A 24,627-nucleotide genomic window follows, 5' to 3' on the forward strand; every position below is an offset into this window, starting at 1 on the left:
GCGTAGATATAAAAGTCTTGCATAGGAGAGTGTGAAGGATCACACCCTACTGAGCTGCAGTGCTGGCAAAAACAGCAGAAGTGTATAGATAAAAAAGGCTCTTTTCTGCCATGTCAGAGCTATTGTATGCAATCTGGCAAACACAGCATTCTGCTTTTAAAGTTGCAGCCCACCTCTGTCAGCACTACTATGTCAGACTCGTAGATAAGACAGTTACAGTAATGTGTATATACAGGAAAGTGTCTGTTCTAAAAGTGGGGGAAAGCAGTTAATTTAGTATAAACTATGTTTAGCATTTTCCTCAAGAACAATAAGATATAAATACAAAATTTGTTTATTTCCAGTGTACTTGCTTTGTCTCATACTCATTAAAATACCAGACCAGAGGTATTTAAGTAAGTATTTTTGGAACTCTGGATGTACTTGCTTATTTCTGAAAGAGGCAGAAAGACATTTGAAGGTTTGCTTTTCATCAGTGCATTTTTTTAATGTTTAACATATTTTGTAATTAAATTGTATAGTTCCTTTGTCTTGATTCAGTTTAGAAAAATAAAACCAGTTTGAAATGTTTCTTACAACTTTGCATGTGGAGATTGAGACTTGTTTGATTTGATCTACTAGGAGATGCTGGTTTGGGCCTCTTCTCAGCACTGGACTATGTGATGTTGTTCATCTGGAGCAAGACTTTCCTAAGCAGTGATGGGTTCCCACAAGTCAGTGAGGTGTGACATGAAATATGCAGGGTCTTCAGAGCCAGCACAGAAGTACTTGCAGTGTATCTCCAGAACTGAAATCACCTGGGCCCATCCAGTCCCTTTACAGAAAAATGAGGCAAGTTGCAGGGTTGGATGTGAAGGTGTTGAGTCTGGGATGTAGAGGAATGGTTGTAGAGTGCCCTTATGCAGCATATGAACAAAACTGAGATGCACAGCTGGACTCTTCCAGGAGAAATGAAGTTCTGGGTAGAATAATACAATTAAAGAATAAGGATTTTCAGATAGAGGCTATGTCTGTGCTACTGTGTTATTTCAGCAAAATCTTCCCCTGGTAAACAGGACTGCAGCTTTCCCTTGTTGTCTTTGGCCAGGGGTGTGAAGAAAAGAAATAGGTTGGGACAGACTTGATGCATTAGAATGAGAACAATCTTTTTAGAAGAGAAGAAAGTAAGACTTCAGAAAATATTTTTAAATTCTCTCTAATGTTACTCTCTGCTAGTTCTAAGCATAGTAGTAATGTGGGGCAAAGTTGTGCACTTCTGTAACTGCTGGCTGTAGTTAAGGATGTGTGCAGTTGAGGACAACTGGAGGGAATTTGGGGGGGGGCGGTAGTAGTAGTACTGTTTTTTGTTTCCAAGCTGTTGTGCTACCATATACTTTCTGGTACGGTGTCAGAGGACGTAAGTGAAGAGGTACAAACTGCTGTCTTCAGACAGGCACGGCAAATCATTAACGTACCGCCTACTGGTGCTAGTTAATGGTTTCTGGGACGATAGCCGTGCCGATAGCTGCAGTCCCGCAGTCCTTTCAATGCACCGTGCACGCGTAATCGCATTCAGGCCGGCGCTGTCTCAAGCTCATTGGTCGTTCATTCTTTCAGAAACTCAACGTTTCTCTACGGCAAAACGCACGCAGCTCTGCACGCGGCAGCCGTTCTGCCCGTACCGGCCGCCGCGGGGCGAGGAACCGCCACCCGCACCGAGACTCGCGGCTGCCGCCCGCAGCCCCACCGCCCTTCCGGCGGCTCAAGGGCGAGCACACGCCACTTCCGGTGTGCATCCGCCTCCCGCCGCAGATATCGCGAGATCTGCCCCCGCCTCGCGCGAGACTCGCTGGCTCACCCGGCCGCTTCGCCCGAGTCCCTTCGGCAATTTCCGTCACCGCCAGACTCTACCAATCGGCCCGAGGAGCGCATCGATGGACGCGGACCCCCCGCGGGCTACGCGCAGGGCCGCCGCCCGCGGCGCGGGCCCGGGGCTCGTACGGCAGCGGCGGCGACGCCGGCGGGGCGGCGGGTCCGAGGCGTGGGACCGGAGCGGCGGGCGGGCGTGCGAAGCTCGATTGTTCAGGCCTGGCCATGGCGCCTCTCCTCCCCCCCGCCATGGCTCCCCGTGTCCCTGCTCCTCTCCTCTCAGTGAGCGAAAGTGGCCGCCGCCGCCGTCCCAGCGCCCGCAGCCGCCGCCTCCTCCTCAGCAGCAGCGCGGGCGCCATCTTGGCGAGGCAGGAGCCGGGAGCGCCCCGCGGCAGGAGACGGGCAGCGGCGGCCTCGTCAACGCGCGGCGAGAGGCCGGGCGGAGCGAGCGGGGCGGCGAGCCCCGGGGACACCCCCAGCGCCAACGCCGCGCCGCAGCCGGGCCCGCGCCCCAGGTGAGCACCGCGCCGGCCGCGCAAGGACGTGCGGGGGCCGCCGGCGGGCTGCGCCCCGCCGGGCCGCGGCTCCCCCCCTCCCTGAGCGGCGGCGGCGGCCGGGCCTTTTCTTAAAGGCGCAGCCCCTTCCCCGCCCGCCGCCGGCAGAGCCCCGGGACCGCCGCGGGCCGCATCCTTCCCCGCAAACTCCCCTCCCCCCGTCCGGAGCTCGGCGCAGCGGCCCCGGGGCCCCGCAGGGGAACGGGGCGGGGGGGGTCGAAGGGAGGGGGGGGGGGGGCGCGCACCTGCGGGCGCACGTGCGAGCGGGGGGCGGTGGCGCGTGCGCGGCGGGGGGAGGTGGGGGGGGGGGGGGGGGGTGCGGACAGCGGGCGGGGCCGCGGGGGTGCCGCGGCGGGGGCAGGGCCGGCGCTCGCGGCCGCTCTGCTCTTACTTCCCCCCCCCCGCGCGGCGCTGCTCGACCGGCCTGGGGGCGTGAGGTGCCGGCGGGCGGAGGGGAGAGCGGGGGGGAGGAGGAGGAGGAGACGGTGGCCGCGCCCCGGCCTCGTGTGGGCGCCCGGTGGCGGGGGCCTCACAGCGCGGGGTCTGGCACCGCGATGCCGCGCCGCTGTGGGCGGCTTTGCGGCCGGGGCTGTACGGGGAACTCCCGTGGGGCGACGCCGTTGTCAGGTGGTGACGGCGCGGGGAGCCTCTGCGCGGTGGGACGGGGCAACGGCCTTAATCTGAGAGGGGGCGGGTTGAGGTTGGGTTTTGGGAGGAAATCCTTAGCGCAGAGGGCGGTGAGGCGCTGGCACGGCCGCCCGGAGAGCTGCGGGTGCCCCATCCGTGCCGGTGTTGTAAGCCGGGTTGGCTGGCGCCGGGGACAGCCCTGCCCGCGGCACGGCGTGGGACTGAGGTCCCTTTAAGGTCCTTTTCAACCCAGTTCTGCGGTTATGACAGTTTCTTCAAACTACTTGCGTGTGTGGAATGGTTCAGCCAATACCCCTTTTTGTAACAAAACTTCTTGATATGTGTTGATAGTACTACTTTCTTCAACAGACCTGCTGTTTGGGTTTGTCTTGCATACATTGTACACCTGTGTGTTACGAATACTCATCTGTTTCTCATTTCCATTGATCAGAAACGGCATTCGTATGGTCACCCCCCCAGTGTGTACATATAGGCCTGGATTGTGGTTGTTAAGGCCACGAGCAGTAAGGGAAAAGAGGAAGAGAGAGGGCCAGCAGTTTGAACTTTTTCCCAGTATTTGAGGGTGTTTCCTCTGCTTCATCTCTAGGCCATCTCTCCCATATGTGTTGCTAAGATCTGTTAAAATCCTGCCTTGTTCTTCTTGGCTCTTAACATGAGCAAGTTCTTTTCTACTTGGATATAATGTAAAAGCTGTAAGTTTTGCAGCAGGCGTCCTTCATGGAGAGCTGTATTATGCACCAGGGGTTGCTTAGGTGGGAAGAAGAAAGTGATCCTCTTAGAGCTTTCCTGGGCATGGTTCCCTTTTTGTGAGCTGGGGCAAAGGGGTGATGCACAGATGATCAGTGCAGGCTGTGTGTTGTGGGCACAGAGTGATGGCTGTGCTCTCCACAGTGCAGGGCCCAGAGTCCTGATAGAGTGCTGCTGGGATGTGGGCATTGGCCCCGAGGGCAAGGACTGCTCTGACCTTTCACCATGTGGTGACACGTGTGGCCTGGTCTCTTCTGCAAGCTTTTCTCCTGGTGTACGTGTGAAAGCAGAGCTGCGACATGCCAGCTTCTGTGTTTGGTACGTTTTAAGGCATTCTGTGGTTTGGTTTTGTTTGTGGTAACACTTTTGTAGGGCTCTATACCTGTTTTTTTGTTGTTTTTTTTTACCCAGTCCTTGCCCATGATTTATGTAAATAGAAGACTGGGAGCTTGCCCCAGTGGCTATTCTCTGTGTTTAAAAGCGCTTAAAGTGGAAATCAATGAAGTGCTGTCTCATTCCTTGGAAAGCAATACGCAACCTTGCTACAAAAGCATAACAGCAGAGTACCATATGTAGAACAGTGCCTAGTTTTAACTAAGTGCATTCCTTGGAAAAGCAATTAAAATGATTTCTTAGCAATTGCAAACCGAAAAGATGCAAAGTTATCTTCAGTTGCTTGTACTTGTTTGTTCACCCAGTCTGAATGTAGTGGGTCTGCACTATGGAGAGCTTGAGTGTCTTTTGAAGTGCTCTTCTGACTGGTCTTTGGAAAGTAATGATCTCTTGGGTATCAAAGTTGCTTTTAGGAGAGTTACTGCCGTAGAAAGACTATGCTGGGGGTTACTCTTTACTTGAAGATTGGGTATATAATGCACTGTGGAGAACGTCAGTGTAATTATGCGTTTGTCAAACTAAATGCTATTTTTCCCGTTTCAGTTTTAATTCTCCTCCAAGGAAAATGCCCCTTCAGGCTCCTTAGTGCCACTGCAATTGCCTGTATTGGAGATTACGTGCACATAAAGAAAAGGTGACAAAAATGCACCTAACTGATATTGTACTAATGAATTTTCCACATAAACCTTGACTTCTTACCTGTGTGGATGTGTGTGTTTGGGTTAGGAATGATTTTGGAGATGTGACTGTGGAGCAACCTTAGAGCATTTGCTGTAGGAGGGTTGTGTGTGTCCAATTCATAAATTCTTCAAGAAAAAAATGAAATACCTTAGGTGTTCATTTCAGTTTGGAAAATCTTTGTGTCAGAATCTATAGCATAAAAAGACCACATAAGAAAAAAAAATACAGAAAACTTCTAAAATTGTGAGGGAACTAAAACAGTGTGGAAGGTTGTATTCGATTCCTTATCCTGCACTCTGGATAAAACTTCTGATGATGTAAATGGGGGTGTGAGAAATGTATAATTTCCATGTAAACTGGGATTTTGGCTTTTTGCCCATTTGAATGTGTCGTCCTCGTGTGCTTATACCAGTTAGGAGGAGAGGTGAGAAACCTCTCCTGTGGGTTGAAAGGCCTGAATGAATGTGCTCACTGGCCAGCTGGTCATGCTCAGCATGCATACACTTGGCATGGCAGCTGAGCCCTTTGGGATTAGTTTTACTTGCTGATTTGCCGTAGGCTAAGGACAGGTTCTGTGGATTAGCTGCTGTGCTGTACCTTAGCCCTCCGTGGTAGCTTGCATTTGTGTACGTGCTCTCAGGAGTGCAGTTACTGTCAGCATGTGTAATGCTTCATGTCAGTGTTGGGCATAAAGAAAAGAGAAAGTAATCTGCTGGGCCTCACCAAGATGTAGAAATGCCTGTGATGGAAGAGAAGAGGAAAAAGATGACTCCTGGAGAAACAGGACAAAGAAAATCCCATCCAGCTGGCAGCTAGGCAGGAAGTCAGAATGCCTGCTTCTTGCAGGGCTCCTTTAAACCGATACTGGTAGCAGGAACCTGTTGGACTTCATTCAGAAATGGGCAGTGGGTATTAGTTAAACTCAGAAAGTCTGCTGTTAAAGCTAAGCTACTTCATGAGAGCAGTGCTTTGCTGGCTTGGTGGTGCAGGTCAGTGGGCATAAAACTTGGACAAGTTGTGTGAAGCCTGACTGCTTCCTGAGGATGTCCTTGGAGCGTGCTTCTCCAGTGCTGTGTTTGCTTACTGACTAGACCCACTGATGGGCAGACTTGAAAAACAAAGTAAATGAATAATCTCCATACCATCATTAATGCTGGATTGAGCAATGTTTTAAAGGACAAGGAAGGTATCTTAAGAATGAGCTTGGATCTGTAAGAAAATGTGTCGTTTTGAAAGCTATTTCTGCCAAATTGGTAGCTAAACAGGAAAGATCATGAGTGTGGCTGTTAGCATTTAAATAAATGGAAAGCTGAATTCAGTGCCTGAGCTGTTCTGCATTTAATATGCATCTATAGTGCTCAATTTGTTTGGGGCATTGCTAATGTATGTAAGGATACTGTGAAGCTGTCTGTGTTTACTTGGTTACTCAGGAGGCAGAGCGAACACCAGAAACTGTTCTGAAGATGAGAGTAGTTAATTTTGCATGTACAGGAACCTTTTGGGTCAATTAAAATAGAAAAATGATGAAAAGCTTGTGAGGGGTGAGTTGAGTTGTGCTGTTACTGAGCCAGTGCAAGGAGGACTTTGTTATGTTAGCTCTCTTTTTGTTTTTCTCTTCGTTTTGCTGCTAAGCTTGTATAGTTTTGTTAGGCCAAGTCTCATGGGGTAGAAAAAAGGACTTTCAGTTTGTCGGTGTCCTCGAGGCGTGGTGAACCCAGCCGAAGCCAGGGGTGCTGGCTGAAGCAGAAGGCACTGCTACCCAATATTGAGTTTGGGAAAAGCTTTCTGCAAAGAGCTGAGAGGTGAAGGATGCCTCGTGGCTGTGAGCAAAACTGTTTCATTTTGGTTATGCTTGCTATTCTGGGTGGAAACTAAAATAATGCCATGTGCACGTGATACATGCCAGTTCTTGTTTACAGATAGGTTTTAAAAAATACGAGTGATAAAGGAGATTGCTTTTTTTTCCTTCTGGAATTACAGGTGTTGAATCTTGCTCCTTACCATATGTTACTTTTGCGAAGCTGCTCCTGTGATATAGATTGGTTTTATTAATGTGATGGTAAACTGCTTCCACTTTTTTGGTACTGTTTTTTATCCCTTCCCTCAAAAATTTTTTCTGCCAGAGGCACGAGTTCCATATTTCCTCTCATTTTCTCACTTCTTTACTTTTTTTGTGACCCTGTCTCTTAGAAGGCAGTCTTTGATTTTAGGTGGTGTTTTTTTTCTTTTTATGTTTTTATTTTGTATTTTTTCCCCGGATGGGTGATATAGAATATGACACATATAGATTAAAATTTCTTGGACAACACAGATCTTAATTATTTTTCAGGTGCTTTCTTCTGACTTGTCAACCTCTGCTCGAAACAAGTATTTCATAACAGAGGTCATTCATTTTATTTCTGTCAGGTGTAAGAAAGTCTAGCATGTAGAAGATTAAACTTAGCTTCAGTCTAAGAGTCATTTTTAAATGAGTGCCATTATCCCTAGTAACTGTTCCTGGATTCAGTTGCTTCTGTAGGAAGGACATTACATTGAAGCTGAATGTTTGTTAAGAAATAGTAAATTCTGCTCTGGTTCAACCATGGCTATTAGTCTCAAGGTGGTGATCACTTATGATTTTTTTTCTTTAATATTGGAAGTTTTGAATCTATTCTAGTGATTTTTTTAAAGTAAAAGACTTGGGAGAAAGAAAGACGATAACTGTAGTCATGGAGAGAACAATTAGAAGAGCAGGTGCTTAAGCTTCTTTCATAAACTCAAACAATGTAGTCAGTAATTCAGTAACTGAAGAAAAGCATATAAAACATTTTTCAGTAAAGTAATGTGGGTTTTTTTTCCAGGTTTTGCAGTATTTCTGAGAAGTAATACAAGCCAGAAGAATCTTTTAGAAAAGCATTTAATCTTTCTCAAGCTGACTATTTATGTTTGTCCTCTGCCATAAGCAAAAATTTTAGTTGGAGGCATTTGTTTAATAGTAAATATTACCGTATTTAGGGCATTGACAACACTTTCATTTATGCAGCTACAGCTGTGGATTTGGATGTGTTGGCATTTGGAGTCACATGCAGTAGGTTTGTCTGCTCACCTTGTTCTTTCTTCTCAGAGGTGATGGCAGTGATGATAATTGTTATTTCCTCTCAACAGCTGCGTGTTCAGAGGCATCTGTGCATGAGGAGAAGTTTGTTCTATGGCCTCAGAGCTGGGTGCCAGGGAGGATGGCAGCTGCTCAGAGCTGGCAAAACCCCTTTATCTGCAGTACCTGGAAAAAGCTCTGCGATTGGATCAGTTTTTACGACAAACGTCTGCCATCTTTAACAGGAACATATCCAGGTAATAAAAACTTTTCTGCTGGGAATATCAAAGAAAGACAAGCATGTTTATAATATTGTTCCCAGGGAACACCATAGTGGGAGTTTAATAGTGACTTGTTCATTATTAAACCTTCTCTTGTAAAAAATGTGCACTGTACTTCTTCTCTCACTGATAATTCATCATATTGCCTGCCTAGGTACAAATAAGCAAGATATTTTAAAGCTTTTGCTCATAATTGAGCAGCCAAAGCTTTCCTTGCCTCCAAGAGATGGGATGAACAAGCATTAAGTTAATTTTTTTTCAGAGAACTGGTACATAGCCATAAGTGAAATGCAAATAGTGTTGCCAGATGCAGTGTTTCTATGATAGTAAGTTGTACCATTGAGAAGTGACTCTTCAAGGTACGTTTCTGTCCAAAAGCAGTTTACATCTAATTTCATCACTGTTTTGTAATTGTAGGGTGATAGAACTGAAAAGTGTGTGTATAATAGATAACAGCTGTATTATAGGCCTATAACATTCACACAAGGAATAGGAAAAAAATAATGCCTTATATCTTTCACATGTGCAGTAGTGCTGGAAGAAACAATACTGTGCTTTGAGTTGACTGAGCACTTAGTTTCTTGGTTAGTTCATGCTTAGGGTATTAATATCTATTTAGAGACTGAGGAAAGAGCTTGATAGCATAACCAGACTGGTCTGATGATTAACTGCTTCTGAGGGCTTAACACTAAATTATTAACAGCAGAATTTGTAATATACAGAATTACAGCTGGAGCTGCCTTAGTTCTCAAAACTTTAGGCAAATGAGCACATGCAAGGAAAGTTGCACTGGCATCTCCTCCTTTGAATGTTTTCCTGTCGTTCTCATCCTATTATGTATCTTCTTGCAGCGATGAGAGTGAGGATGGATTGGATGACAATCCTTTGTTGCCTCCATCTGGGGATCCCCTGATGCAAGTTAAGGAAGAGCCTCCAAATGCTTTGCTTGGGGAATCTTCTGGATTAGGGAATTCTGGAGTGCTGAACGCACATTCCCTGAATGGAGTACTGCAGCCAGGTAGTCATCCACTGAGTTGAATCTCTGCTTACTTTGGAGTAGGCTGGGAAAAGCATTATTTCTGAAGAAATTTGTTTTTATCTTTTCTTTAAACAGAGATGAAGTCTGAAAAAGGGAGCTTGTATAACTTTTCAAAACTGAAGAGAAGTAGAAAGTGGCTGAAGGTAAGAATATTGCTAAGAAATGCAGCTATTAACAGATTTGAGAAGAGTAGAGTAGTCCTAGTTAGCACGCTGTAGGCAGTGGTGTGTAAGAGACTCTGTCTTCTCATCTGCTGTACATCATAGAGTTCCAAACATCTAACAGTGTAGCAAAAAGAAATTGAGCCCTTGTCAAAGCATTATCACAAATACAGTTGCCAAAAGTAGTAAGTTTACAGTAAGATTATTTGTTCCCATCTTCTGTTTTGCTTTGCATGAACCACTGAGTGCTCAGAAAGCTAGACAGATGTCATAATAATCATAGGATCATTACATTAGAAAAGTTTGCCAAGATCATCTAGCACAACCATCAGCCCATCACCCCTACCCACTAAAACACATCTCTCAGTGCCACTTCATCTTCTTTCCTGAAAAGAGAAGAAATTGCTCCTGGTGTCCAAGCTGAACCTACACTTAATAAACTTAATAAAACCAGACTGTTAGGCATTTTTTCCTGTTGCATCTTCCCTGCTCTTTGGCCACAGTCAGAGCAAAGATTCACGCAGCATACACAGCAACTGCTTATGTTTGAGAGCTGCCTGAAATGACATGATGCAGAGTATCATACTGAAGAAGCATAAGGCGATGTAGAGATATAGTCATATTTTATATGCTGCTGAAAACAATCTTTGAAGGGCTTCTTTAATCTTGTACTATATGGATCTGTTGTTTGCTGCACTTTTTTAAGTAACTGGAGTTACTCCAGTGTCCCTTGCTGAGAAGCAATAAATGTGTTTGTTGTTTTGTTGTGTTTTCTTTCTGCATTAAAAAACACCAAAACAAAAAGTGCATTCTACAGAGGTTTCTCATGTTAGAATGGGAAAGAAGGAAGAATATGTGATGGTCAGTAGTAAGTATTGTACTGGCTCTTTGTTGGAACAAAATAGAATTATAGCTTCTGTAGATTTAAGGCTTTCATTTCCTCTGTGTAGCAAAAATGGATGGTAGGTATTTCAGTTTTGGTGAGTAGCAGCATTTTGGTTAAATACCACAGTGAGAATACATATAGAAACATTAAGTAATTTTAGTACTGTGTCCAAATTAAAGTGAGCTTTATGAAATATATTAAATGGACACTGGAGATTGAAATGAAAATTTGCTTCTAAGATGAACTCAGTACAAGGTCCAAATGAAGGGCAGAAAGAGAGAGAGGAACAGTGGCACTGTGCCATCTTTGCCTTTTCATTGTACTGCAGTGTTCTCTAGTTAGTAAAAACAGGTTGGCAAGAGGTCGAGCAAGAGCCAAACCTTGTGCAAGTGGTGCAGTGGGAGAATAGCAGACAAAAAGTACAAATGAGGTAGCAAAGCACCTGCAACCATACATCACAAAATGCCCTTGCTTATATCCCAGCCTTTCTCACTGCTAGGAAGAATCTTTTGAGACTACAAGCAGTTGCAGTGGGTTTTAAAATGACTTAATTTTCACTAAACTAACAGAAATCTACCTCTCTGAGAATAAAAAAAAGTGTGTACTTGATTAGATGCTGAACAACACTGTAGATCAGAAAACTTTTCCATTTGAAGCATTTCAGAGGGAAGACACTTTGTAAAGGCTAAGTGTTGTGGTTGGGCCAGTATTTATTAGATAAAGATTTAAGAGTGTTCTGCATAAATAAACAATGCAGTGTAGGGAGTTATTAATGTTAATTCATTTCTGTTTATTCTTGTTAGAGTATCCTTCTGAGTGATGACTCCAGTGACACAGATTCTCCAAGTGATGAGGATGGAGAGGATGAAGAAGAGTTTTCTCTTTCAAGGGAGGAGCTTCATAATATGCTGCGATTACACAAATATAAGAAACTACATCAAAGTAAATATAGCAAAGACAAAGAGGTAAAAATCCAGAACTTCCATATTTCTTTAATTTTCTTTTTTCCTGTAGTTGCACTGTTTTAACTACTTCTATGTTTTTCTAAGAATCTGTAGTGTTTTGTGGACTACAAAATACCCTATTGTTCGGTAGACTGGAACAATCTCATGTCAGTTTCAGTCAAGAGTTATTTAATTATATACTGTTTGATACGCTATTGATTCCTTATGCTAAGAATCTCTCAACTGTTTATATAGATAGTGTGGATACATATGTACATACAGCTTCTACAACACTCTGTTACACTCATTAGAGCAAACAGGATGCTAGAATGCAACATTCAGACAGTACATGTCAAAACTGAGATGCTGTGGCTTTGATTTTGATACAGGTGGTAGCTGCTATTCAAGACTAAAATTGTGTATTTAAGCCTACTGCAGTGCGTTTGCCTCGCCATTGAGGCAGCAAGTCATGGGGTGGTGTTTATCTGCTTGAAAGAGAATTCCTCATTTTCTTCCTTACTGTTTTCTGTATTTCTTTGGGGTTTTACTTGTCTTTATTTTTTGTCTTACCTTTCTTTTCTATTTTAGATTTCTGTTTCATATTCTTTTCATCTCTTTCTTCTAAGAAAATATCTGCTGCATTTCTACATTTTTCTTAATATTGTGCCAAGTTTTGACTGCTTTGTTTCTCGTAACGTATTTGAGTCATAAAAGCTTTCTCAAAAAAAGAAAAAAATAATTGCTGTTTTGTATTGCAACTGCAAGTGTGTCTCAGATGAAGGAAGTCATCCTGTTCTGCTATCAGAGGAAGCGTATGAAACAAATTTTTCACATTTTGTTTCATACTGCTTCAGATTTCTCCAGAAGAAGAGTGAAGAAATTGTTTTCCCACCCGTGTCTTTGTTTCTGTCCATTTCTTTTGTTTGTTCAGTCATTATCTTTTAAACCCAGATTGCATTGTCTTCTTGAAATACTGCATAACTGCACAAACATTGATACACCCAGCTTTCATGTAGGTCATAGTTTTTGCATTTGTGTGTAGCCTGTATATAGTTCTTTGATATTTTAGATGAATATTGCTTGAAATATACTATTTCTTTTTATAATCTCCAAACTGCTTGGTCACCTGCTTTTACTTGATAACCTGAATGTTCGATTTGTTCATGTGGAAATCTTTTAAATGCCTTTTGCCTGAACTTGTCCTTTGATATCCTTTTTTGTGATAAAAGTAGGACATGGGAATGCAAGCAAACAAGTAGGAAGCCCTTGATTGAACTGTTGCATGTAATATGCTGTTTTGCTGGGCTGTATAGAAAAAGATATAGTGGTATGTTTTGAAAGTGTAAGCTTCACTGCACGTTCTTCCTGTCTTTATTTAACTAAATGGTTTTGGTTCCCTCTGTAGAACTTGAGGGCCACCTGTGGGCAAGTGATTTTCACTTTGGACACTCCAAACCTTGATAACCATGCTAAATATGGAGAAGCACATTTATTGATATCTGATTTACAATCAAGACGTGAACTCATTTACCTGCTATTGCTTTTATCTGTTATATCTGGTTTCTATTAGTTTGCTCATTTGCATCTACTTCAGTTGCAGCAATACCAGTACTACAGTGCAGGGCTGCTGTCTACATATGATCCCTACTATGAGCAGCAGCGCCACCTGCTAGGGCCCAAGAAAAAGAAGTTTAAAGAAGAGAAAAAATTAAAAGGTAAAGTCACTCACCTTGTGTTTTTAAATAGTTGCTGTGATTGTAACTCCTTTCTTGTATTATTGTCTTTGAATAAGCATACGTGTTTGCACACACTCCAGACCTTAAAGTTTTGGATAGAAAGCTAATGGCTGATGCCATCAAATTGAAATCAGAAAATAGTATGCTTTATCTGGCCTGTAGAGAGCTAGGGTTAAAAGAGATTGTGTAAATTGAAAGTTCACGGTATTACATTTGCTTTATGAACCGTTGGATCTAGAATGAGAGTCACACAATGGGTACCTAGAGCTACTTCAGCATTGCTTGACGATGTTTCAGAATCTGTAAATATTGCTGTGTATCGTGATCCATTTGCTCATTTTCTTTGATAATTTGATAGTTCTTAGTAAAACATAAGAAACTATCCAGTACCTGATACAGTTATTCCCAAATGTGTAATTGTTCCAGTGAATAAGAAATGGTAGGAAATGAGATTGTTTTCTGGAAATTAGAGGGAGCTCACAATTGATGTCCAATATGAGTTAAAATAGAATTTATTTCTATAACCTCTCAGCTGGAATTTTTCAGCTGCATGTTTGCCAGGAAGTACAGTTTCCTTTCATGACTGAGTTGACAGCATCTGTAGATCTTTAAGGAAGCAGGAAGAGAAGGCTGTGAACTGTCAGTGTAAGGCGAATTCTCTGTAGTACAAGCACTCACGTTTGAGCTGTGTTTTAAGAAGGTTATTTTGGGCTTCCCTCTATCCTTCTTATCTCTCTACAAGTTCCTTTAATGCTGTATTTTTTTCCTCTAATCTTGTAGCATCCATGATTTTGCATACTTTCAAATATTATATTTATTATCTGATAACAGTATCTGGTAGTTTCCTCTGAAAGCTGTATCAGCAATGAGTGATAACATGCCAATCTCTTTCATGATGGCTCAAGACATCTACCTACCAAATGCTGATGTTGTTACTTTTAAATGTCTTACCTTTACATGTCTGTAAGTAAAATTTTACCACAGGACAAGGATTATAGAAGGTCTCAGATATTTTAATTCCAAATGAATACTGCCTCGTGCAGGGAAACAAGACATAGGAATCAGTAGCAAAACCATAAAGAAGTAAGTGTATGGTACTAGAACTGGTAGTCATTAATAAGTTTGACTTTTTTGTTGGTTCTACACATAAAATGGCTTGAATAACTTAGTTAGGAGAGATGTCTGACTAATGCAGAAGGTCCCAGAAATAGGAAAAAAATTGATTTAATGGTCATTATTGCAGGAAAGTTGAAAAAAGTAAAGAAAAAGAGGAGACGGGATGAAGATCTCTCATCAGAGGAGTCCCCGGAACACCACCATCACCAGACCAAAGTTTTTGCCAAGTTTTCTCATGACACACCACCACCTGGGTCCAAGAAGAAGCATATGTCTATTGAACAACTTAATGCTCGTCGGCGAAAAGTGTGGCTTAGCATTGTTAAGAAGGAGTTGCCAAAGGTGAGCTTGGTTAACAGTGCTACATCATTGGTGGTGACAAGGAAGTTGGATAAAAAGTAACTTAATGGGGTGTTGATGCTGATTTTCTGCTGATCATCAATGGCCAAACTGATATTCTGTAATCTGCAAGCAAAGTATAGTTCTGATTGCTTAACACCAGTGGATCGTGCAGTGTGTTGCTTATATTTGGCTATCCAACCCTTTTCTATGAACATTACAATAAACACAAGGATGTAATCCTGCAGATTTGCAGGATAGCTGTGTAAAGCAGCCCAGTATCCAGGAGTAGTGTTTAAGTTCAGGAGAGGCATGTTTCAATCATCACAGCATACGTGTGTTTTGAAACTTATTTGAGAAACAAGCTAGGGAAAGCTTCGTGTCGTTTACAGGATTTTGTTCACATGAATAACATAATTTGCATTAACTCTAAACGTCTTTGGGGATGTCTTTTGTTTGTTTCAGTGTTGACAATGGAATAGGAGAATTCTGCTTTGCAGAAGTAGTAGTTAAAGAAAAAATCGTGGAAAAGGGATGTTTTACATACTTCTTTCAGGAGCTGAAATGCATTTTTACATGTGTTGGACAGTGAAGGAGGGAAGACATTTCCATCAAAGCAAAAAATAGTTATGGAACATGTACTCAATTATGTAATAGATTGCATGACTGAGGTTGGCAGATCAAACAGCTGAAGTATGGATGGTGATCATTTAAAGTACTGTGCAGCTATTACTCTTTAAGTAATTGTAGGATGGGTTCTTTTTCAGGCATACAAACAAAAAGCATCAGCGCGCAACCTTTTCCTTACCAACAGCAAGAAAGTAAGTGTTTAGCTCCATACTGATACTTGTATTGAATGTAATAAGCAAACTGTAATCTCTTTGTTTCTTAATGATTCCAGAGGGCAGTACAGGAAAAAAGAACTGTACATCAGTAATTTGTATAAGGCTTTTCATTTTTTAAATGTATCGTATTGGTGTGTTTCATAAGCAGTAGAGGAAACAAGCGACATACATTTGTGTCCTGAAATCTTACTGGCTTTCATAAGATTTACTATATTCATTTTTATTTACTGATTTTGATACAATAAATTAAAGACTTCAGCGCGCTTCATTAGCTTTTGAACTGCCCATCAATCCACTAGCTAGAATTTGCTGTTCTAAATGTGTAAATCAAAGGGGCTCTTGGAAGTATTAAATGTGTTAATTTATGCGAACTTACATAGGAGCTGGGATTAAAAACGGAACAATTTTTTTTGATTAAGTGATTGCCAAAGGAATTTATTTCCTTATTGGAGTAGTCTCTGAGAAATGTCATTATTTCTACCTAGAAGACTTTACTGTAGGAACATTTGGTAATGCTTTTCAAAGCATTTTTGAAGTGTTACACTGAAATGTGTGATTTATTTATATGCATAATGAAAAAATAATATTTGGCTAAGAATCATCAGACACAAGTTGACATAGGAAACGTTGCATTTCACATATAAATTAATAAGAGTGGGCATGTTTTCTCTGTAAGGAATACAGGAAACAAGATCTTGCTTCACTGTGGACATCCTTACCAGAGAATAGATTTCTTTTTGATTTCTGGACAAACATTCTGTGATTATTGTATTTGTAGATATCACACACTGTATTTTATCAAGTGAGTGATGCAGCAGACTTAAAGGATTTGAAATTGGACTCTTTTTTTTTTCTTTGTTTTCATTTGATCATTTGAAATCTCTTTCTGATGGAATTATTGATGTGCAAATTTCAATAGAGGAAAAATACAGCTGTCACAAAGTTCAAACCCAGCAGTTTTGACCATTTTGACAGTGACATTAATTTACATATGCTGGATTGAAAAATGACACTAGTATGCTTCTTTTTGAGATGGCAGGAAAACTATAGGATACTCCCCCACTTTTTAGTATGTTAATGTGAACGTGATTGTGTGCTACCAATATTGCTGTTGCAGCAGCCTTATTAAAACAGTGAGAAACAGTGTGTACCACAGAAGAATGTTCAGAGTAGAGTCACGGTTGCAGGCAGACCTTGAACTCTGGTCTCTGGAATACCTTTCAAAGATCTGTCTACCAGATCAGTTATTTTAAGTACTGTGCTGTGCTGCAACTGTCATAGATTTGGGTTTTTTTGTATGCATCTCAGGAAGTTCTTGGACGTTGGTGTTCTCCGTCATCTTTTGAAGTCTTAGTGCTGAACAAAGTATCATATCATCATGATCTGAAGAATCAGATTTGGTTTCAATTAGATGTGATGTGTATTGTTGGTTTTCTTTAAACCTACCCCCCTTTCATCTGAATCCATACCTTATTTCTCACTAGCTTGCTCATCAGTGCATGAGGGAGGTACGTCGTGCTGCTCTCCAAGCCCAGAAAAACTGTAAGGAAACTCTACCACGGGCACGTCGTCTTACCAAGGAGATGCTTCTCTATTGGAAAAAGTATGAAAAGGTAGAAAAAGAACATCGCAAACGAGCTGAGAAAGAAGCTCTGGAACAACGCAAGCTGGATGAGGAGATGAGAGAGGTAAAGCAGAAACACAGGTTGCTGATAATTAATTTCTTCAGTAAACACAGAAATGACCAAATAATCTGAGTTTCTAAATCTGGGCTATTAAGTTCAGTTGTTTATTCTGTTTCAATAGTATTACTTTTTTATTTATTTGTTTTGTTTTGGTATTTTGAAGTTCTTTACATTATTCTTCTAACATTAGTCAGAGCTGATAAGAAGCCTTTGAGCTACTTACATTCTTTACAAGTGATTGAAATAGAATAAAGGATTAGATTGGCTCTGTGTGTCTCACTGGCACGTGCATAACTGAGTGTTAGTGCCAGCCTTTTGTGATGATTTGTACATCTTTCTGAATCCAGAAGTCATCTTTTCATTCACATTGATTTTTTTTTTTTTGCTGTAAACCAGCTTCATAACTTGCTGAGAATATTAGCAGGACTGTTGGGAGTTGAGAATTTTCTGTGATCACTTTTTGTGTTGGCCAAGAGACTGATTCATCAACTGTTTTAAGTTACAAGGGTTGAATTTAAGAAAAAAATTTCTTGCCACAGTTATCCAGTGGATTTACAGTTTTATCTTCAATTCAAAAGAATATTTCATTTGTATGAATTTTGTATCTTAATATAGGTGTTAGCTAGTTTTTTGTCTGCAACTGATGCCCTAGCATTTTGAATCAAAATAATGTGCATAGTATAACCTAGATAATTGTTATTTTATTAGATTGAAACTTTTTTTCTTGAACTATTTTTTAATCACTAAATATTCTGTGACTTTTTTTTCTTTGATTTTGGTAAATGGTGTTCTCTTAGGCTAAAAGGCAGCAGCGAAAACTTAACTTCCTGATCACACAAACTGAATTATATGCACATTTTATGAGTCGTAAACGAGATATTGGGCATGATGGAATACAGGAGGAAATCCTACGCAAACTGGAAGACAGCTCTACCCAAAGACAGATTGATATTGGAGGAGGAGTAGTGGTCAACATCACCCAGGAAGATTATGGTAAGCAATTCATCCACCATTCTCCCTATGCACTCTTGAAATTTACTGTATTATATATGTATTATTAAGCAAATTTAAATTGTCAAGCATAAAATTCCTTCTTTGTAAGAAGCACATCTGTAATTTCTGAAGCTTATCTGTTTAGTTTTGTTTGTTTTAATCTTGGGTGGTTGGTTCTGCAGAGCTCTAACATGGAGATGTTATTTTCAGATAGTAACTATTACAAGGCCCAGGCTCTGAAGAATGCTGAGGATGCTTACCAGATTCATCAGGCCCGGGTACGTATGTTCAGAATTCATGAAGTGAAAGGAAAAGCAGAGTAATTGCTAAAGGTCCCAGAGCCAGAATCTTTAATAGCAGCCAAGTCAAGTAGGTTTGTTTGATTTTGTTGCCCCTTTCTGTGCTCAAACAAGTAGAAAGGAGATAAAATATGTGGGGACAGACTTGTTTTCCATTAGTTTCTGGCAAACATCATATGTCTTAATGTGAAGAGTAAAGCCTTTTACTGTACAGGTTCTTGTTAACATGTTTATAATCTTACACACGTTTTTCTTTTCTCCTTTAGACTAGATCATTTGACGAAGATGCAAAGGAAAGTCGAGCAGCTGCTTTACGGGCTGCTAACAAGTCTGGTACTGGCTTTGGAGAGAGCTATAGCTTAGCAAATCCATCTATCCGGGCAGGGGAAGATATTCCACAGCCTACTATTTTCAATGGAAAACTGAAAGGTTACCAACTGAAAGGCATGAATTGGCTGGCAAACTTGTACGAGCAGGTATCTTAAGATGTCTTGCAGATTTTTAAAACCAGAAAAATGTAAGAAGTTAGAGGAAACTTGTTCAGAAAATTAACTGCTTTTAAAAATAGACAATACTGCATCTTCAATATTTTTAGAAGAAATTAAAATATTATGTAAAGCACCTGTCAGTGTCCTTGACTTATAATGGAAGATAAATTTCAAGATTCCTTATCTGGATATTTACATGATGATTACTTAGATTATACACTGAAGAGTTATATGATTCTCAGAATTGCATACAATTTCAGACTGTAAATTGCAGACAGCGTTGCCCCTGTGCGTATCCAGTTTGAAGTGTGATTGTAATGTGGAAATAGACTGGGGGGGGGAAAAAAATATGGCCTAGAAACAAATGAGAGTGCAGTTGACATGAAATATCTTTCAGCAGAAGACCTAAAAGAAAGTAGGTTGTTTCATTTTTCATGTCCTGCATGGATAAAAAATACCAGTAAGATGAGAGTGTAAATTTATGGATTTTTTTTTTCAGGGCATCAATGGAATCCTGGCAGATGAAATGGGTTTGGGTAAAACAGTACAAAGTATTGCTCTCCTTGCACATCTGGCTGAAGTAAGTGGATTATAGCTTTTCTTGGTCGAAATACTTGATAGAAGATGCATACTTTTCACATTTGAAGTGACTTCTAGATTTTAAAGCTTGAGTGCCTGAAGAGGCATTTTATCTTTCAGCATTTCTGTTTGTTTTATAATTTTACCTTTATAAGTTCCTATGTGTATGTGACTATATATGTTTGTACATATAGATAGGTATAATTATATAAAAATGGGATTTTCATTTATTCACTGAGTAACATCATTTCATATGCTGTGATTGTAAAAGCTTGGTGAGAGAGCAAGTTACAGACTTAATAATTCACTGACCTTTACAAATCAGAGAGACTTGTAGAAAGAAGTGAAGCCCAAATTCTGAACTTCATGACATTTAGTGTGGGTTTCCATACTAAATAGGATTTTTTTTCCTTTTTTTTTTCTTTTGGAAACAGTGATTCTTCTGTGCCAGAACAGATAAACAAACAGAAAAAGCAACATGAGTTTTCTTCTTAATGCAGAAATATGTAGAGAAAGAGGTAGATATATTAAAAAAAAAAAAAAAGTGTCTTCCAGCTGCTCTCCTTAAATTGCAGGTATCAGCCAGTGGTACTGAGAGCAGAAGTAGCTGCATTAGTGAACAGATGATTGGCCACTGTCTGCATTTGTTTGTGTCGGTTTTGATATGCTTTTGATGGTACTATCAACCATGATATTGGATGGATGCAGAGCCAAAGGCTCTTAAGCTCATCTGTATTTAAGGGATAACAACTAGGCTTGTGTCCCCACTGCAACTTGAGATTTTTGGAAGCATTTATTGGGCTTTTAGGCTTTCCGTTTTTCCTGCTCTCCCTTGTGCAGACAAGCTTACATTAATACATTAATGATTCAGCTTTTTTTCACAAGAAGATATTCTGATGTGATGTGATGGAGCAGAGCTTTACAATACTTCCTGGTGTTTTTTCCTTTCCAAAATGACAGAGGGTTAGTAATGTGGAGGAGGCAACTTTCTGAAAAAAATGAACAAGCCAATTCAAAATGGTGGTGCTTGTTCTGGGAGCAACTTCAGTGTACTGAAAGAAGACTGTGTTAGATGTTAGTATTGCTCTGTTTGATTCTGTGTCACCCTGCTGTTCTGGGAGGAAGTTTTATTAAACTGTATATAATTCTATCTTATGTAGCAACTATTACTTAGTAGTTACAATACTGTATGAAACTCTGTGTCTGTTCCCCCCCCCGTTAATTTATGGATGTCTGTCTGTTTCTTTTTAATATGTGTACTGCAGAGAGAAAACATCTGGGGACCTTTTTTAATAATCTCGCCTGCATCTACTCTTAACAACTGGCACCAGGAGTTTGCCAGATTTGTTCCTAAATTTAAGGTAACAGGCACATGCAAGAAAGTTCTTTTATATTTTCTCAAAAGCATACATATTTTCCAGAGTTCTTTGCCACATCTGGGTGCATTATTATCTTGAAGTTTCAAATTCTGTAGTGAGCCATGCTTGTGTTGTTGACAGGGTAACCTTTGATATGAATAGGTCCTGAATAGGTTTTGTAAGCACAAGTAATTTTAATTCTTACGAAGAATTTATAAGACCAGTAAGTAAAAAACACCTACTTAGAATTGTAAGTAGCTGATAATTAATAATGCTTACAATTTTAAGTAGCACCCAGGCTAATTGTTTGAATGCCGTGGCTTCTTATTGAGATATGGGAAAAGACTTGAAAGTAATGCTGTAAGTTAATACTTTATTTCTTGGTGCCAAAACAGTAGGGAACCCTAGCTTGAAACCTGTAGTAGAAAACATGAGAGCAATTGGCCACATTATCTGTTTACTTTTTGTAATTTGCTTCAACCAGTTTATTTTATGGAATAGATGAGTAACTTCCATGCTTTCTCCATTTGGGGAATAAATACAGAAAAATATTTAAAAGTGCTGTCAGGATGCTTGAGACGAGAACCTTTTTTTTTTTAATAGTAATTATTATTATAGTCATGATTTTCTCAGTTTCTGTTATTACAAAGCTGTTTTGTGGATTAATTGCATAATAATGATGCATTCCTAGAACAGATCGTATTTAGAAAAAATCTAAGCTTTTGATTGTTACTGGTTGTAAATTGTACCCTTTTTTTTTTTTTTTTTGAACCAGTTTTGCTCCTGCTTCTTATCATGCTCAAATTCAGTCATCTATGCTTATAGTAAATCACAGTGAATTAATTTCTTCGGGTCCATGACAAAATCTGCATAGTATGTAAAATAAAAGGCTTAACTTGTTGGTTAATCTGATGCTTTTTTTAATAGCATCCTTATTTCAGAATGATTGCAAGAATGTTCATCCAAAGGCATTATCGCGTGGAGTAATTTAGAGCTTGCCTGCTTGGAGGGTGGAGATGTTTCACAAGCTCAGAAATGAGCATTCCACACTTTCAGTCTTGCCTGTAGTCCTTTCATCAAGCAGATGATGGCAGTGCAGAATTAATAACCATTAACTCTGGCTGCTTTCTGTTCTCTGTGAAGGTCTCTTATGAGTGATGGGACCCATAAAGCTCTGAGTAATAAATGAATGGCCAGATTTTTTTGTATTGTTACTGACTTTTAAAATATCATTTTATTTTTTACATCTAGACCAGATGTGTTAACTTTCATCTCTGGAAACAGTTCTGAAGTACAAATCCAACAGAGCTGGTATTATTAGGGAGAAACAGCAGGGAACATTGAACAGGAGAGCAAGCTTTCTAGTCGTGTAGAGACTTGTTTCTTCCATAAGCAGCATATCTGTTTTCATTTTTAGAAACATGCTTCCAGGCATTTTTAGATCAAGATATGCTATGTTTATATTAGATATAAGACAAATGATAATTTTTTCTTGGAATTATGTTCCTAAGAAGTTTTTGAGTACTTAATGTTTTTTTTTCTGCATAGTAAGAAAGATCATTTCATTTTGGTTTTGAAGAAAGTTTTCTTTCTATTTGGTAGAATGCATAGTATAAAATTCTAAAGCAAGTGCATCTTTATTTGAAAATTACGTCTTTGTATTTTTATACTGTTTCAGGTGCTACCTTATTGGGGAAATCCCCATGATAGAAAGGTCATCAGGAAGTTCTGGAGTCAGGTAATTTTGGCATTCTTATGTGCTTGGACTGTCTTGGTTATTTGAGCAGAGTAAGCCAAACCATTATTGCACTTCATTCTGCTAAACAGTGTGTGGATAATGGAGTGCTGTTTCTTCATCCATATGGTAACCTCTGTTAATGTAGGTAGAAGACTGATCTTGTATTGGAGAACAACACAGTATAGCACAATTTAGGGTAGTATGATGTTAGTTGAAGAAAGTTGGGCCCTACAAATGAAGTGGGCTGTTTTAATGTCAGGAACTGTTTATTCTAATTGGATGATTTAACTCAGAATGCCCAAGGGTAGCATCCCTGTGGAACTGTCACATTGTTCCTAATTTAATGCAAGTAAACAGCATTTTATAAAGTTCAACACCTGGCTCTTGTTTGGTGCATTAGAAAGCATCTGAAATCGATCAGGGATTAATGGCCTGAAGTCCAGATCCACTAGTTGAATAACTTTGTTATAGATACTTAAAAAAGTCAGTTGAAAAATGAAGTAATAATGAGAGAAAGTCATGAAACACAAGTCTGAAATTAAAACATGTACAGGTGAACTCTTCACGATGTGTTTACGTTATATCAACATTTGTTTTTTATTTTGTGTTTATAGAAGACATTGTATACTCAGGATGCTCCTTTCCACGTGGTGATTACCAGTTATCAACTGGTAGTGCAGGATGTGAAGTACTTCCAGCGAGTGAAGTGGCAATATATGGTGCTGGACGAAGCACAAGCACTCAAGAGTAGCTCCAGGTAATAAATGAACTGGAACAAAGTCTTTCCTTCCTATCAACCTGTTAGAGAAATATAAAAAATAAAAAAAACTGATGGAAGTTACAATTGAAACAGATATGAGACTTCAAATGTCTCGTGCAGTTTGAGTGTGTATGTAACTCCAACTCTATGACAGTGGTATGATCCACAATTTTTCTCTTCCAAATATGTTAGCATAATTAAGAGCTAACTGTGGAACAGAAGTATGAGTAAAGTATGGAAAGTGAAAGAAAATGGTATTGAATACCGTTCACCTTTTTTCTTGATTACTTGTACATGAACAGTCTATAGTCTTTAATGTGTTTTACTTCCATTTGGTCCATTAAATGCATTATTTTGATTCCTTTTTTTGGTGCTACTTCCAGGCCTAGTGAAGGTTAGAACCCTGTAAATACTGCCAGTTGCAGTGAAGCTGAGTCTTTATTGTAGTAGTCTGTGGTAGAAAGCTTTTTGTTCATTTTTGAGTAGAGGTGTTTCCATTTCTACTTATGTAATTGCTTTGTCATACATTTTCCCCAAGTTGCCACTGTACATATTGAATCAACATTTCCGTAAGGTGAAGACTCCTTGGGATGGAGACTCAGTCTCAGAGCCCCTCTGAGACTGTATCATATAGCTCAGCACTCTTTCCACAGTGTCCCTTAGACTTAGGACAGAAGTAAAGTTAGACAGTGAAGTCTGAAAAATTACAATTGGTAATAACAGTTTATTTTGTGAAGTTAATCATTCTGATGATAAGAGTTTATTATCAAAGCATTTGTATTAAAAGTGAGTTGGAACATACTTAGATAAAATAAATGATGTGCATTCCTTTGCATTTTGTAAAAGGCTACTTCCTCCTGTAATTGCCTTTTGAAATTCTGGGCAGTAGTTGTGTTATTACCCAATGACCAATTACCTCCAACAAAACATTTGGGAAGGTCACTATAAGCAGATGGTCTTAAAATTCCTTATTTTTTATATCCTACAAAAACAATTCCCATATTTTTTTTTCTCAATTTTATTCATCAGTGTTCGCTGGAAGATCCTGCTGCAGTTCCAGTGTCGAAATAGATTGTTATTGACGGGGACCCCAATCCAGAACACAATGGCTGAGGTATTCCTAAGCTCACAAGAGCTGGCTTTGCTTCATCACAAGAATACATCCTAAATGTCTGTGAGCAGTTGAGCAACCTGTTGTCTTTGTATGGGATCATCTCTGTTGCATGCCATTTGACAAAAAAACCCAGCAAACTACTATTAGCTCTGCTAGGGCATTGTCATTTAACAACAAAACTGAAGATGTCTGATACTTAGTAATGCCTAGGTTACAGGATGAAAAATAGCTCTGGTAGCATTCTTTTGTCTGAAGTCATTGCTCTACATTTCTTACTGCTTTCTAGTGATGTTGATGTGTCTGGCATGGGGGAAGAATGTGG

General features: G+C 40.2%; 2 protein-coding genes across 4 annotated transcripts in view; one reads left to right on the plus strand and one right to left on the minus strand.

Annotated features, from left to right (window-relative positions):
* VPS18 (VPS18 core subunit of CORVET and HOPS complexes) overlaps positions 1 to 24,627 on the minus strand; it is a 242,363-nt gene that overhangs the window by 24,631 nt on the left and 193,105 nt on the right. The window lies entirely within an intron of this gene.
* Positions 2,108 to 24,627, plus strand: part of INO80 (INO80 complex ATPase subunit) — a 59,748-nt gene continuing 37,228 nt past the window's right edge. The window contains exons 1-17 of one of the 3 annotated variants that reach the window (XM_065754824.1): positions 2,108 to 2,363; positions 8,016 to 8,201; positions 9,077 to 9,243; positions 9,340 to 9,407; positions 11,115 to 11,276; positions 12,850 to 12,970; positions 14,235 to 14,449; positions 15,214 to 15,267; positions 16,776 to 16,979; positions 17,774 to 17,969; positions 18,180 to 18,247; positions 18,535 to 18,744; positions 19,256 to 19,336; positions 20,601 to 20,696; positions 22,372 to 22,431; positions 23,046 to 23,188; positions 24,221 to 24,305. In XM_065754824.1, coding sequence (XP_065610896.1) covers positions 8,059 to 8,201; positions 9,077 to 9,243; positions 9,340 to 9,407; positions 11,115 to 11,276; positions 12,850 to 12,970; positions 14,235 to 14,449; positions 15,214 to 15,267; positions 16,776 to 16,979; positions 17,774 to 17,969; positions 18,180 to 18,247; positions 18,535 to 18,744; positions 19,256 to 19,336; positions 20,601 to 20,696; positions 22,372 to 22,431; positions 23,046 to 23,188; positions 24,221 to 24,305 — 2,073 coding nt within the window. In that variant the 5' untranslated portion in view covers positions 2,108 to 2,363; positions 8,016 to 8,058. Of the gene's footprint in view, positions 2,364 to 4,514; positions 4,825 to 5,578; positions 5,695 to 8,015; positions 8,202 to 9,076; positions 9,244 to 9,339; positions 9,408 to 11,114; positions 11,277 to 12,849; positions 12,971 to 14,234; positions 14,450 to 15,213; positions 15,268 to 16,775; positions 16,980 to 17,773; positions 17,970 to 18,179; positions 18,248 to 18,534; positions 18,745 to 19,255; positions 19,337 to 20,600; positions 20,697 to 22,371; positions 22,432 to 23,045; positions 23,189 to 24,220; positions 24,306 to 24,627 lie in introns of those variants that run through there. The other 2 variants (XM_065754825.1, XM_065754826.1) reach the window with 2 other exon arrangements.

Source organism: Cyrtonyx montezumae, unplaced genomic scaffold (assembly GCF_038088225.1).
Source record: "Cyrtonyx montezumae isolate F1298 unplaced genomic scaffold, pur_monq_1.0 scaffold_10, whole genome shotgun sequence".
NCBI lineage: Eukaryota > Metazoa > Chordata > Aves > Galliformes > Odontophoridae > Cyrtonyx > Cyrtonyx montezumae.